The sequence below is a fragment of the Oncorhynchus nerka genome, linkage group LG10 (genome assembly GCF_034236695.1).
Source record: "Oncorhynchus nerka isolate Pitt River linkage group LG10, Oner_Uvic_2.0, whole genome shotgun sequence".
Classification (NCBI taxonomy): domain Eukaryota; kingdom Metazoa; phylum Chordata; class Actinopteri; order Salmoniformes; family Salmonidae; genus Oncorhynchus; species Oncorhynchus nerka.
The window spans coordinates 19,528,604-19,544,794 of record NC_088405.1 but is presented as its reverse complement, the minus strand read 5'-3'; the positions used below and the strand labels follow the sequence as shown (position 1 = coordinate 19,544,794).

At 39.4% G+C, this 16,191-nt stretch overlaps 1 protein-coding gene across 1 annotated transcript; it reads left to right on the top strand.

The window, feature by feature from the left end:
* Positions 1-2,576: 2,576 nt before the first annotated feature.
* On the top strand, positions 2,577-16,109 carry LOC115134981 (inorganic pyrophosphatase-like). Its single transcript, XM_029669123.2, has 11 exons — positions 2,577-2,724; positions 6,425-6,489; positions 9,920-9,973; positions 11,304-11,423; positions 11,675-11,761; positions 12,117-12,243; positions 12,469-12,596; positions 13,942-14,027; positions 14,956-15,031; positions 15,397-15,436; positions 15,759-16,109. The coding sequence occupies exons 1-11, from the start codon at positions 2,664-2,666 to the stop codon at positions 15,788-15,790; spliced, it is 876 nt and encodes a 291-aa protein (XP_029524983.1). The 5' UTR covers positions 2,577-2,663; the 3' UTR covers positions 15,791-16,109.
* Positions 16,110-16,191: the final 82 nt, after the last annotated feature.

Below are 16,191 nucleotides of genomic sequence, written 5' to 3'. Positions count from 1 at the left end.
ACTACAGTACTGTGTACTGTAAACGAACGGTAACCTTTCAGTTGAGCATACTAGCGCTTCGCCTGTCTATCAGAAGTTGATGCTGTTGCTATACAACCTCTTGCTAGTATATTAACAAATTACTAGCTAGATTTAGGGTGTGTTCGTAAATTCAATCTGGGCTGCCAGGGTTTGCTCTCTGCATTTAAATTCAGGGCGTTGTCATATTGTCGCACACTGGATGCTCTGGCCAAGGAGTAGGGATGATCCGAGCAGGGAAGATGAAAGCGACTTCGCAACGGCAGTCAAGCACCCAAGTGAACTTGCTAGCTATTTCCAGACACAAATGAGAGAACACCTCATTCTGACCAGTTTACTCTGCTCAGCAGAGCTGGTTAGGCAGTTTTCATGTTATCCAGAGCATTGGTGACTGTAACGGTGCTGCTGGCAACATTTGAATTACGCTTTTTTGCAGACGTTTACTGACACGGCCACATTCAACTGGTGTTGAGCGTTGGTAAATTCATCAGTTATTCTATGCTATGCCTGCAAGAGTGCTCTGAAATTGGAGTAGATAGCTAGAGATAATTTACAAACACACTCAAACGACTATACCACTTAGGTAAACTATGAATGACATGAATAATCAAGTCACTAAAAGTTGGGTAGTTAGATTGCACAAAGTAAATATTCTGGCAAGTTCAATGTATTAGTAGCCAACTAATGTTACAGTAGGTAGCCAACACAACATAATGCTGTAATGATAGGATATATTAGCAAAGAAATTGTCAGCCAATAAAGTGTAACTTATTTGAAAAGTCATTACTTTATTACATTGCTCAACATGTTCGTAACATTTATCATAATTTAAGCAGCGAATTTCTATTGCTCTCGTCAGACTTCGGCTGCATATTTTCCACAATTTTCTTCAAATCTGAAACCCTTGTAAAGCCACGCCCATTTTCTGTAGAATTGCATTTATGGGCCCTAAAAGCACGGAAATAGTGTATTTTTTTTACATTTTATTTTTATTTATAAATGTATTTCATTCATAATACAAAAATCTACTTACATTGTTACACCAAACATGTCTAGCAAACCAAACACAGGTATTAACAATGCTCAAACATACAAAAAATATAAATAAAAATAAAATACAAAAAAGAAACAATTTAAGTGCAATTATATTCACTCTGAAAATATCTTATTATAATGATTCATGAAGATGTTATTCTTGTTGTTATTCACTAGGGTTAGTGTTTTAATAAGATAATTAAATTCAATCAGAAAAATTTGTAATTTTGGTATAGAATTTTGGCATGAGAGGAATATTGACTTTGTTCTTGATATTTTCGACAACAAGGGTGATATTCTCACATATGAACAATTTATAAAATTGAAGGAGTTTCCAATACCTTTCAGAGAGTTTATTTCTGTGATCAAAGCCATTCCCAGTGGTCTAACTACACTTATGAAAAGTCATCTTAATTTCTCATTTTAATTTTGGGAATGATCACAAAGTTTATCCAGAACTCAGATTGGAAGGCGTGGGCTTACTTGAGAAATCTTGTTGCAATAAATATATAAGACAAATTCTTCATTCACAAAACCAACTTACAAAAAAAAAATGCATGGTTAAGGCCTTACAAATACTGTATACCAAACAAAGTTAAAGAAGTGCACTTCAACATTTTACATAAGATATATCCATGTAATCCTATGATTTCCAAATTTGTGGCTATTGATGATATCTGCGTTTTCTGTGAAAAAGAAGGTGAGAATCTATCTCACTTGTTCTTTGAATGTAAATTTGTGTCCGAATTTGGGGAAAATCTTGCAAAGTACTTATTTACAATTATGAACACTGCCTATAATTTTAACATAAAATATATAATATGTTACTATTGCAATGATAACAAAACCACTGAAATGATTGTTATTTTTTTTATTCTTGTTGCCAAATACTATACACAAACACGGAAATACAGTGTCCATCGCGTGTATACTTCGTATTTTGGCGAATCTAGTACGACATCCGGGAACATTTGGCATAATAACTATAGCCATACTATGACTTATAAACATACTACATACTCAATTTATGTCACAAATATTACGGTTAGTATGAGTATTCGAACACAGTTTATGACAACGATTCCCATTGTTAGGGCGGAGACATGAGCATCTCGTCATTATATATTGATCTCTGCTTCAAACCGTATGGTTTGGAATAATAACTAAGGGCTAATGGAAGAGACCCACTACACGTGTTTAGAAAAAAAAATGTTATTTGATGTAGGTTGTGGGATTTTTTGCTTTACCGTTAACACGTAGCACATGATCAACTCTAACAAACTATATATAGCAGGACATCGTTTTAGCGGATTGATATCATGATATCTCCCATATTCAATAAAATGTACAGTAGAATGGATTGGAGACCTGCCTTACATTCAGCTGGTTTGCAAAAACAAGATAAACTCTTAGAATGAACCACAGACAGTATCAGTATGCATACGTAATCTTCAACGCGATATGATTATTCGTTATGCGCAGTTGCTGCACTTTCCAAACTCGGCCTAGAAATGCGCATGTGCAGTGTAGTTCTGGGTGGACTTCTTTTGAACACTCAAAGTGCACTAACCATCACCGCAGCTTCGGCAAGAAACCAACACAGATTAAATATGAGCTTCACAGTCGAAGAGAGGGGGAACCCCAATACATTGAGCTATCGTTTGTTTTTCAGTAAGTATGGTTCACTTTTTAATGAACATATTAGTTTAGCTTGTTAGCTTGCTATAATCGTGTCCATTGTGGTTCGCCGGTTTGCTACTGGGATCGGGCCCCAACCTCCCACGTGTCACTTTTATTCATTGCTTTCGCATTGGTTTTATACTCCTATCTAATGCTACGTTCAAGTGTAGCTAGATTTCACATATTGTCACCTAGCATCGTGTATTTATAAGTATAGGCGTGTACCATCGCTTGGCCTTTGCCCCACATTGATTGATTTGAGCAGACAAACTAGTAATTGAATGGACCAGTTTTGCCGGTTGGCTGACATATGCTTCTATCGAACTTGCTGTACTTTAACTTGACTTGGTATCAGGATCCAATTAATTCCTATATTAAGTGTTTATTAAATTAATTCTGCATATGTGGTATTTCTGATATAAACTAGTGTTGTTGGGATACCACACAAGTTTTTATTTTTATTTATCCGTTATTTTACCAGAACACGTTCTCATTTACAGCAACGACCTGGGGAATAGTTACAGGGGAGAGGAGGGGGATGAATGAGCCAATTGTAAACTAAAGTAGCTCTTGAAAACCCAAGTTGGCCAAACTTTCAGCTTCCCTGTCTTGGGTTCTCAGCTGAATGTATCGACCACAGCTGGCTCCTAGCCCTTGATCATGACTATCTGTTCTATACATAACACAAGTCATTGGACGAAGACATCATCTGTATGGGGAGTTTTGTTAAGAGCCCTGATACTTGGTCTGAACATTGACACGTATAGCTTGCAGTATGGTTTTGGAAGCATACGGACCTTATGAGAAATAATAAATACAAAAACAATAGGTTAAATTTATACACACCTTTTATAGGGTTAGTGTTCCCACATAGCCATATCTCCATGTTACAGCGCATGTTTAATGAAGACAGAGGGACCACCTGTGGTAATTAGCAATCTGCGTCTCCGAACACCTGTGTGTAGATGTAGCATAAAGGAAGAAGGCTGCCAGAAACGTGTTGTCACTGGAAAATACTGTCTGCTGCAACTGTGATAAAGCCGGTTAAAACAGTGTACAATAAGTGTATTTTTAGCCTTTTGAAATTATTTTGAAGCGATATGAAAGTAAAGCGTTGGAGAGTCGGGGCATTGCCCTTTTGCGGCAGACAGCTTCGTGAAATTACTGTATATGGTTAACATTACCATCTGTTGAAAGGGCTACCATACCAGCAATTTAGAGAATTCCGTTTATAAACGGTGTGGGTTACGCCCAGTTTCTAAGATGAGGCTTCAAGAGCTGTCAAAGGTGTTTCTCATTTAACCAGTTAGGCTGAATGTATCCTTGTTCATATTGAATGATGCAGCAGTTTTTCATATTTGTTGCATACAGTGCAGCCTTTGTGATTGAGCCCTGATGTCTATTACTCTGGGGGTGGCATTATGAATACATGTTATTAATGTGTAAGAGGGTTGATTACATTTACACCAGAGCCCTTCGTGGGCATGGATTTTAAGCCTGAGCATTACATATGCCGACAACATTCAGGCCCGAAATCAGAAATAACTTCCTCCATTAATAAATCCATTAGCTGCTCCTCTCTCTGTCACTCGCTCCCTGTGCACAGGCAGCTTTCTCTGCATGCACTCCTGTCATGGCAGCTCTGACTCGGTGAGTAAGTAAAGGAAAGGGGGATACCTAGTCAGTTGTACAACTGAAATGTGTCTTCTGCATTTAACCCAACCCCTCTGAATCAGAGTGGTGCGGGGGGGGGCTGCCTTAATCGACAACCACGTCTTCAGCGCCCGGGGACCGGTGGGTTAACTGCCTTGTTCAGGGGCAGAATACAACAGATTTTTACCTTGTCAGCTCAGGGATTCGATCTAGCAACCTTTCGGTTACTGGCCCAACGCTCTAACCACTAGGCTACCAGCCCAAGTGGAGCCGTTGCTATGGATGGCCATCTTTGTGGTAAAGTTATCTTTAAATTAAATTGAAATGTTACACTATGCAGAAATCGTGCCGCCATTTCGTGGTTGCTAAAATAATAATAGTTTACCTAATTTCAGTTTGTGACAAAACATGAGAGTATATATTGTAGAGAATCATTGTACCATGTAAACTGCTGTGAAATATATTGTAATGAAACGGGGAGGGAGCAGGTCGACCTTCTAGCCCGAGGTCCGGCACGCTCGTGCGGCAGAGTCGATTTCCGCGCTTATAAAGCCAGGCAGCTCTAAGTCTTACAGGAACACGCTCACTCCATTCTTTCAAATGTAATGCGCGTCTCTCGACAGCCCGAGGTCTGGCGCGCTACGTCTTATAAACAGGAACACCATAAACAAAAATATTGTATTTTCACCGGCCATGTAGCAAAACACGCACTGTCATGGATGCATATTGAAACTTTAAATTTCAATGGTGTGCAAGCTAAATTGCAGTGGTCTGAAGGGATAGGTTCATTCTATGAATTCAATTTCCATGATTGAAATGACACCCACCCTGTATTCAAGAGCATGTTGTCTCAACCAATGGCAGGCACAACACAAAAACCTCAGATGATGTAAGCTACAACGTGCGAAAATGTAAAAAATCGGAGTTTATGCATATTTCATTGACATTAAAGCTGCTTTGGGCAACCCAGACAAATTCACATAGTTATAGGTCTGTCATTCTCATTGGAAGCAAGTTTAAGATGTGGTTTGGTAAGTGTACCTATAAAGCCCATGTACCCATTATGCCCACTTACATCGGTACCCATTAAGCCTAGCTCGGGCTTTTCACGTATCTTTGTAAGTAAAGTCATAAAACTTAATGACAGATTCATATTTCATTTTATGTCCACTTTAAAAATATAAAAAAGCCAATTAGGGCTGTATACATTAAATATCTAAACTAAGATTTTGGTGAGCTTAATCGGTACACTTATGCTAGCTCTGTTCTATGTGTGCTATTTCTATGCTTCCTGTTCTTAAGTTTAATTTTTGCATCTTTTACTTTTGGTTTTGTAAACTTTTAAAATGTATTTAACATTTATTTGACTTGGCAAGTCACTAGCTTCAAAATCCAATATTTTTGGTTGTTGAAAATATATTTCACAGCTGTTTAGATTGCCTAATTTCAGTTTATGTGAAAAAACAAGCGGAGCTATTTCTGTATATTGCACCTTTTTGTAAAGGTTAAAAAACCAAAATAATTCTATACATGTTTGCCCATGGAAGAAGTGGCCTGAAAGTTACTTTTTGGATCTGAATACCAAAACATTCAGGAGATAGAGGTGCTCAAAGTTGACCCATTTTGCATACCCCACCATGAGTACATTCGCGTCTTCATCACTGGAAAAGATAAACGGTTGAGATTTGATATCATTGAAAAGTTAAAAACAGGATTGTCAAACTATTTTTTTTCAAGAAATTATAAAATAGTTTGACAACTCTGTTTTTAAGCATTTCAATTATATAAACCTCAACCGTTTATCTTTTTCAGTGAAGAAGACGTGAATGCACTCATGGTGGGGTATGCAAAATGGGTCAACTTTGAGCACCTCTTATCTCCTGAATGTTTTGGTATTCAGATCCAGTCACTTTCAGACCACTTCTTCCATGGGCAAACATGTATAGAAATGTTTTTGTTTAAATCAAAAGGGATGCAGTCAAAGTGATTGAATTCATATAGATTAATTTACTTGTATGTTATTGTCTGTTCTCTGTAGAAAATTCTGATGGAAAGTATGTCTCCCCATTCCATGACATACCCATGTACGCTGATGAGAGCCAGGTAAAGTATGTCACCTTTATCCCGCTACAACACCCCATTACACAATAACACACACTGAATGTAGATGGGATATCTATTCAACTGTTTCTTTATAGGAAGACACCCACTAAGTTTAACTTTTGATTCCATGGTGAAACCTTGTGGTCAGAATAGCTTTAATGTATTATGTGTGTGGGAGAGTAGGAGTAGCACTAGCAAGGTCATAGTCTGTTTGTCAAAGCAATGGTCTTTACCCCTCCAACACTGAACTCTTCAATCATTATGCAGTAATTCTGGATTTCCTGTTATCTTATCTCACTGGAATAATATATCCCAGTTGGATGGCCTTTCGTTTCCTCCAACTCATCCATAGTCATAAATACATTATAACTGGGTATATTGATATTATGATACACTACACTACCGGTCAAATGTTTTAGAACACCTACTCATTCAAGGGTTTTTCTTAATTCTTCTTATTTTCTACATTGTAGAATAATGGTAAAGACATCAAAACTATGAAATAACATGTATGTAAACATGTAGTAACCCAAAAAATCTAAATGTATTTTATATTTGAGATTCTTCAATTAGCCCCCCTTTGCCTTGATGACAGCTTTATACACTCTTGGCATTCTCTCAACCAGCTTCATTATGTAGTCACCTGGAATGCATTTCAATTAACTGGTGTGCCTTCTTAAAAGTTAATTTGTGGAATTTCTTTCCTTCTTAATGCGTTTGAGTCAATCAGTTGTGTTGTGACAATGTAGGGGGTATACAGAAGTCCATACTAAGAACAGCTCAAATAAGCAAAGAGAAACGACAGTCCATCATAACTTTAAAACATGAAGGGCAGTCAATATGGAAAATGTCAAGAACTTTGAATATTTCAAATGCAGTCGCAAAAACCATCAAGCGCCATGGTGAAACTGGCTCTCGTGAGGACCGCCACGGGAATGGAAGACCAAGAGTTACCTCTGCTGCAGAGGATAAATTCATTAGATTTACCAGCCTCAGAAATTGCAGCCCAAATAAATGCTTCACAGAGTTCAAGAAACAAACACATCTCAATATCAACTGTTCAGAGGAGACTGTGTGAATCAGGCCTTCATGGTCAAATTGCTACAAAGAAACCACTACTAAAGGAAACTAATAATAAGAAGAGACTTGCTTGGGCCAAGAAACATGAGCAATGGACATTGGACCGTTGGAAATTTGTCCTTTGATTTGGAGTCCAAATTATATATATATATATAATATATATGTGTGTGTATGTATGTATGTATGTATGTATTTATATCTATATATATATATATATGTGTGTATATATATATATATATACGTGTGTATGTGTGTATATCTATATATATAGATCTATTGATATACACACACATATGTATTAATTAAAACAATTTTTTGTAAAAATCAATAACTTCAATAAAAGTGTAAAACTGTTGATGACATTCCTTGATGTAATAGACAACCCATTTCCACTCATAAAAGCAAAAGGTCAGGTTGCCCAGCCCGGCGGTGATACAATCTTCGGCAAAATCATTCGCAAGGAGATTCCTGCAAAAATATTATACTCAAAATACTCAAATAAGAGTATCAAGCAATGTAAGCAAAGCCATTCTTTTCATTGTAAATGTCTTCTTCTGATCATACAAGCTAAACCTAAAGGCATTGCCAATATATCTACCCTTATTGCACTAACATAACTCTATAGTTCTGGTTTATGTGCCTAAAGTTTGCTTCGTCTTCCTGGCCGATCGCTTGAGATGTTGCTTCAATATATCCAAATAATTTTCCTCCCCTCATGATGCCATCTATTTTGTTTTTCTAAATATATATATATATATATATATATATATATATATATATATATATATATATATATATATACACATACATATATGTGTGGGGGTTTGAACTTGCAACCTTCCGGTTACTAGTCCAACGCTCTTAACCACTAGGCTAATCCTATGACGGTTCCATGTTGAAAGTCACTGAGCTCTTCAGTAAGGAACATTCTAAAGCAAATTATATATATATATATACATCTCACACGGGGCGGCAGAGCGTTGGACTAGTAACCGGAAGGTTGCAAGTTCAAACCCCCGAGCTGACAAGGTACAAATCTGTCGTTCTGCCCCTGAAGAGGCAGTTAACAGGCAGCTACCTAGGCCGTCATTGAAAATAAGAATTTGTTCTTAACTGACTTGCCTAGTTAAGTAAAGGTAAAAAAAAATTGGTGTGAACACCCCTTCAAATTAGTGGATTCGGCTATTTCAGCCACACCGTTGCTGACAGGTGTATAAAATCGAGCACACAGCTATGCAATCTCCATTGGAAATAATTTGCTTTAGAATGTTCCTTACTGAAGAGCTCAGTGACTTTCAACATGGCACCGTCATAGGATGCCACCTTTACAACAAGTCATTTAGTCTAATTTTTGCCCTGCTAGAGCTGCCCCGGTCAACTGTAAGTGCTGTAATTGTGAAATGGAAACATTTAGGAGCAACAATGGCTCAGATACAAAGTGGTAGGACACACAAGCTCACAGAATGGGACTGCCAAGTGCTGAAGTGCATTAAAATAATCTGTTCTCGTTTGCAACACTCACTACAGAGTTTCAACGTCAGCACAATAACTATTTGTCGGGAGATTCATGAAATGGGTTTCCATGGATGAGCAGCCGCACACAAGCCCGTGATCACCATGCGCAATGCCAAGCATCGGCTGGAGTGGTGTAAAGCTCGCAGCCATTGAACTCTGGAGCAGTGGAAACGCGTTCTCTGGAGTGATGAATCACGCTGCACAATCTGGCAGTCCAAAGGACAAGTCTGGGTTTGGGCAGATGCCAGGAGAACGCTACCTGCCCCAATGCATAGTGCCAACTAAAGTTTGGTGGAGAAGGAATAATGGTCTGGGGCTGTTTTTCATGGTTTGGGCCCCTTAGTTCCAGTGAAGGGAAATCTTAATGCTACAGCATACAATGACATTCTAGACGATTCTGTGCTTCCAACTTTGTGGCAACAGTTTGGGGAAGGCCCTTTCCTGTTTCAGCATGACAATGCCCCCATGCACAAAGCGAGGTCCATACAGAAATGGTTTGTTGAAATCTGTTTAGAAGAACTTAACTGGCCTGCACAGAGCCCTGACCTAAACCACATCAAACTCCTTTGGGATGAATTGGAACTGTGAGCCAGGCCGACAGTGAGCCAGGCCTAATCGCCCATCATTGGTGCCCGGCCTCTAATGCTCTTGTGGCTGAATGGAAGCAAGTCCCTGCAGAAATGTTCCAACATCTGGTGGAAAGCCTTCCCAGAAGAGTGGAGGCTGTTCTAGCAGCAAAGGCAAAGGGGGGACCAACTGATTTTGGAATGAGATGTAGTGTGTGACACAGGCACACAAAAAAAGCAGAATTATTTATTGCTTTCTTCTCTTTCAGAACATTTTCCACGTGGTTGTTGAAGTACCAAGATGGACCAACTCAAAGATGGAGGTAGGTTCACCTTGATTGATTGATTTAATGAGCCAGTTTTTAAAGATACACAGTATGTGAAAAACGTGTCTGGCATACCACAATCAAGTCAGTGGCATATTTCCATGTGCAGGGTGCAGAAACAACCTTGTTGTGTGTACTAGGGTTGGGCTCAATTCGAATTGAATGCAGTCAATTCAGGAAGTGATTTGAATTTAAAATTTAGATTTAAAAAAAAACTTTTACAACTTTTTTGTTTATTGTGGAGTCGTTGAAAATAAATGCCCTTTTTTCAATTAGAATTATTGTTTACTTCCTGATTTGACTGCCTTCATTTCGAATTGAGCCTAACTCTGGTGTGTACGTTGTGCTCTTGGCCATGCGGAGATCCTTCTCCTGCTAACTTTACCTTTACAGTAATATACCAGGTCTTAGTCTATAAGCCTAATATAATAATGCAAACCTACTTACCTGTATCAATTTGTCACTAATCAGAACAACTCAGCCTTTATTTAGCCAGATTAGTCTGGCTTTTACGATCTAGGGCCGGTTTCCTGGATCCCGATTAGGCCTTGTCCATTAGCTTTTTAGTTAATTCAATAGAGATTCTCCATTGAGCATGCGTTTGAAAAATCCTCGACTAAGCTTAATCTTTGTCTGGGAATCTGGACCCTAGCTAGTCAAGAGGTAAGCAAAATAAGGCATAAAAATTATTTCATAAAGACCTTTTTACATCAGCCGTCACAATGTGCCGTCCAACTACCTCATCCCCATACTGTATTTATTTATTTATCTTGCTCCTTTGCACCCCAATATCTCTACTTGCACATTCATCTTCTGCACATCTACCATTCCAGTATTTATTTGCTATATTGTTATTACTTAGCCACCATGGCCTATTTACTGCCTTACCTCCATTATCCTACCTCATTTGCACTCACTGTATTGACTTTTTCTACTGTATTATTGACTGTATGTTTGTTTATTCCATGTGTAATTCTGTGGTGTTGTATGTGTCAAACTGCTTTGCTTTATCTTGGCCAGGTCACAGTTGTAAATGAGAACTTGTTCTCAAATACCCTACCAGGTTAAATAAAGGTGAAATAAAATAAATAAAATGTGCTTTACAGATACCCAGCCTAAAAGAGAGCAAGCAACGCAGAGGTAGAAACACAGTCTAGAAGGCAGGGACCTGGGAAGAAACCTAGAGAGGAACCAGGCTCCGAGGGGTGGCCAGTCTTATTCTGGCTGTACTGGGTGGAGATTTAAGAGTACGTGTGTCCATTAGGGACAGATTGTTTCTCAAGACGATGGAAGCACATTTAATAATGTTTGGCTTTGCTACTTCCAGATTGCGACCAAAGACCCCCTGAATCCGATCAAGCAGGATGTGAAGAAGGGGAACTTGCGTTATGTCGCCAACGTTTTCCCCCACAAAGGCTACATCTGGAACTATGGAGCAATACCTCAGGTCAGACAGTCACTAACCTGCCACCAGACAGTCACTAACCTGCCACCAGACAGTCACTAACCTGCCACCAGACAGTCACTAACCTGGTATCAAGCTACATATGGTCTGACAATGTAGACTACGCTATCCGTGTCTAACTGAATTCATCGATCACCTAGAACTGAGTTGGCACTGATTGCCTATTTCTCTGTAGTGATATGAACTAAGTATCTCAATCTTTTTTTGACAGTGATATTTCTCTTTCTTGATAGACATGGGAGGACCCCGGGCACAAAGATGGAGACACTGGCTGCTGTGGTGACAACGACCCAATTGACGTCTGTGAAATCGGTACCAAGGTACAGCACTTGTTCTTTATCCTACAACCATTAAACCTTTAGAGCTGATCTGGTTTATTCCATTCACTCTCTGACATTCTTACTTGCTTCAGGTTTCATTCAAAGCAGCTTTTTGTCACCAAAGCAAAGTGTCCAATTTTGAAAAGTATGTTGGTAACAATTTGGCTGTTTTGTTACTATATCAGCTGTCTGTAGTGAATTTATGGTGTGAGCTTCATGTGTGGGTGTCTGATGAAATTAACTTTCCTCAGGCATGTGACCTGTATTTGACATACTATCATTGAAATGGACCTATCCCCATACCAATATCCTACTTCTCTATGTTGTAATGATCACATCCCTGTCTCCTCTCCAGGTGTGTTCGCGTGGTGAAGTGATCAAGGTGAAAGTACTGGGGGTTTTGGCCATGATCGACGAGGGGGAGACTGACTGGAAAGTCATGGCCATCAACGTGGAGGACCCTGAAGCCAAGGACCTGAACGGTAAGCACCGGTGGAGCTAGATGTGGGCTAAACTGACAATCCCTAATACAACAGGCCATTCCTTAATGCTGCCCATTGGTCCAGTCACTGCAAGTAGTAGTACTAGAATATGATTGCTCAAGTGAAGAATGCAATGATTGAACTATTGTTTTCCCAGGTGTGTGTGTGTCTATTCCTATTGCCACAGTCATCCTCTCACCTGTCTCATTATCCTGTGTACCTCAGACATCAGTGACATCCAGAGGCTGAAGCCAGGTTACTTGGAGGCCACGGTGGACTGGTTCAGGAGGTACAAGGTACCAGACGGGAAACCAGAGAACCAGTTCGCCTTCAACGGAACGTTCAAAGACAAGGTATCCATCTTGTCTTCCCTACTGTTAGGTTCTAATTTTGAGTAAATAACTCACGGACACTAGAAAAGCAGAACCAAGTTGAATTCTTCCCAAAGGGTCGATACGGCTGTAATTCTGACACAGACATGGCTTCCCCTGTGGTAGTATTCATACCCCACTTTGGGTGGAGTCTCCTCCTTACCTCTAAACATTGCATCATTATTGCTGAGTAGGGAGCTACGTCATATGAGTCTTCAGTGGATTCTCCCCTTATCAGTTCTGCCACATGCAATCATTTCCCTGCACTCAACACATTCCAAGCTTAGTTGCACACACTATGCAACTTCCTCCTATAACCCTTAACTTCTGGTGTAGACCCTCTGAACTTCAGCACTCCATCAGTGACATGAATAAGTATATTTCCTATTCTCAGAACCCAACAATACAGTGTCAGCCCTGTCTGAGGCAGAGTGGTCCATGTTGCTGTTGCATTAAGCACGGTATTGCCAGAGCCTCGTGTTCCAGTATCTTCGTCCACGCTCATCAAGATCATTTTCATTCTGTTTACTTTGTAGCACATCATTTGCACCACACATCTAAAACAGCTTTTTTGATCTAGGTACATGGATAGCAGTTTAGCCTGTATGCCAGTCTGTTTCTGCATTAGCCATCGTGTTGTTATGCCTTCGTAGCCTTGTAGTGTTGTTGAATGTCGAAATGGTGTGGTACCCAGGCTAGATTGCATTGGCCAAATAGAGGGCTGACATTTCAAATCAAAGTTTATTTGTTACGTACGCCGAATACAACAGGTTCACCTTACAGTGAAATGCTTACTTACAGGCTCTAACCAATAGTGCAAAAAAAGGTATTAGGTGAATAATCGGTAGGTAAATAAATAAAACAACAGTAAAAAGACAGGCTATATACAGTAGCGAGGCTATACAAGTAGTGAGGCTACATACAGACACCGGTTAGTCAGGCTGATTGAGGTAGTATGTAGATATGGTTAAAGTGACTATGCATATATGATGAACAGAGAGTAGCACTAGGCGTTGCAAGACCCACAAGGTGATATTATCCTGTTGCAACATAGTATGCCCCTGTGTTCAGTGAAGTTCAATAGTAACTAGTAAGGAAATTGGGTTTAAAGTGATCGGCTCAGCATAATACAGAAATACGAAGGGTTGGTTTCCTTGACCCAGATTCAGCCTAGTCCTGGACTAAAACACTCACAATTGAGATTCTCCATTGAGTTTGCATTTTAGTCAGGGACTAGGCTTAGTCTGTGTCCAGGAAACTTCCCCCAAACTGTATGTTTCCTTACCCTGACAACAGCCTCTGCTCGACCTGTATGTTTCCCTGTCAGGACTTTGCCATTGAGACAATCAAGAGCACCCATGGCTTCTGGAAGGCACTTATCTCTGAAAAGACCAATGCTGGAGGACTCAACTGGTGAGGAGAGAACACAATGTACAATCCTTTTAAAGTACAGTACCTCTAAAACTGGTGTTTATTACAGTCCCATCATTTTAATATAATTACTGTGAAGTCATTCTTAAAGGCCCCATCTGTAATTCTAACATGTAAACCCTGCCGCTTCATTTGTGAAATTTGATTTGACTTCTGTTTGAGTACAGCAACAAGCAAAAACTTGTTTGAATCTGTGTTGGTCAATTTCTTCAACAGATGATCAGGTCTATATAATTATCAAACATACATTAGTAATGGAAAGGAAACACAGATTCTTTGTTTAAGTATTAAAATTCTCCTTTAGTAATAGAATTGTAGGCAGAAGTTGGTACAGAGTACAGTATATGATAGCTCTCCCCAGGTTCTACAAAAGGTCTAAGACATCCTGTAACTCATATAACCTCTCCCAGTCCTCCTTGTGTGAGTTTCCCTGGCAACAACATTATAATAAATCTAACCTCCCCCTGACAACAGCAACCATCTTGTCAGCAATTAAAAGCTCAGAAGTGTTTGACCGAAACTTGGATCTTTCATCACAAGTATAGGGTCATAACAAGGTGAACGAGTCCAAGCATCTTCTGACAGGTGGCTGTTTTCATCAGGCCTGCAGCAGCCTTGTGTTCTCGGAACACCAGTCATATTCTCAGAACCTCAGATAGCCAGGTGGGGCCCAGACAGGAGGAGTATGAACGTAGGCGGTTTTCTGCCTTCTGATAGTGTGAAGGGCACAACACTCAGAACAGGTGTTAATACACACACAGAGGTCTCCTAGAAGAGGAGACCTTACAGTTTATCATAACACAGTTTATGAACCCTTTAAAAGGTATGAGGCCTTGGTTTAACCCCTTCATCTGAATACAGTATTAGAGTGTTAATTCATATCTGACTGATGTTTCCTCCCATCCGGCAGTAAAAACACGTGTGTGTCGGCGGAAGACAGCCCCTTCTGCTGCTCTACGGACGAGGCCAAGGCTGTCGTAGGCAGGGTCAGTACTTCCTGCTTCTTTATGACTGTTCTAGAACTTCAGGGTCAACTCAGAACTGTCTCCTTTTATATGCTGTGCTCTTAATTGCGGCGGTCAGTACTGCGGTTAGTACTACGGTCAGTAGTTATTCAAATAAAATAGAGCAATTCAAGGATGAAACTCGCTTCTGTTGATGGGGTCAGCACTTTAAATCAAAATTAGCAATTCAAAGTGCATTGCAGGGTTTGTAATATTCTACACATGCATGCTTCCTACAAACCTCTGGTGTTGTCAAACATGTCTGGCATACATCTTTACACTATGCTCAGTCAGACCATCCAATTATGTATTTATTAATGCTTGTATTTTTTAAAAAAATGTTTTAGACAAGCCCTTGTGGAACTGAAGATCATATCCCCTGCTCAGGTAAGTCTCTTAAAATAATTTTTACCTTAAGATTGTGAAAAGTAAGTCCCTGCCTTGACAATCAGAAGGTTAATTGACGTATTGTAAAAATCCCACTTTTATGACCAACCTGGAATGATAAGGAAGGATTGCAAAGGTTGTGTACACATATTTTCTTTTAGGACAGTCAATTCCATTGCTATTCAGGAAGTAAGCTAAGATTCCAATTACATTTTTCCTCAGTGGGGATAATTGCAATTTCAGTTTACTGCCTGAATTGAAATGGAATTGACCCTGTACACATCTAATGTAATTATTCTTTTTTTTGCTTTTCTATTTCCAGTGGATAAATGGTTCTACTATGAGAAGAAGTAACTTTGCAAAGGAGACTCAACGGACCAGAAGTGTCTCATCTGTTTAGCTAGCATACTTGAAGATAATAGTCCATGGTTGTGGGTGTGACTGAGAAAAAATAGACTCTTCTCCACACTCGGAAGATGAGAAGAGATGGAAGGACAAAGAGTAATGAAATCATGTCTTAGGAAATGCATTTTCCCTGTTATTTAACGAAGGTCTCATTGGAGATGTGCTGTCCAACAGCTGGCACTGGTAGTGTGCTAGCTATAGCTACTCATGCACTGTATGCCAGGATCATCTCAATCACCTTTTATTAAAGCTTTTTCTGTTGAAAAAATGTCTGATCATTTTGTTTAATTTCAATATTTTATTTGGGTCTTTGTTGACAACATTTTGTAGAAAGTTCTACTCTTATTACC

What these genes read in the sequence shown, in the direction of transcription:
- LOC115134981 (XM_029669123.2), top strand. Translation starts at nt 2,664, where the DNA reads ATGAGCTTCACAGTCGAAGAGAGGGGGAACCCCAATACATTGAGCTAT. An exon ending in TCTGTGAAATCGGTACCAAG is followed by an intron (nt 11,762 to 12,116) that starts GTACAGCACTTG and finishes TCTCCTCTCCAG; the next exon opens with GTGTGTTCGCGTGGTGAAGT. An exon ending in ACGGAACGTTCAAAGACAAG is followed by an intron (nt 12,597 to 13,941) that starts GTATCCATCTTG and finishes TTTCCCTGTCAG; the next exon opens with GACTTTGCCATTGAGACAAT.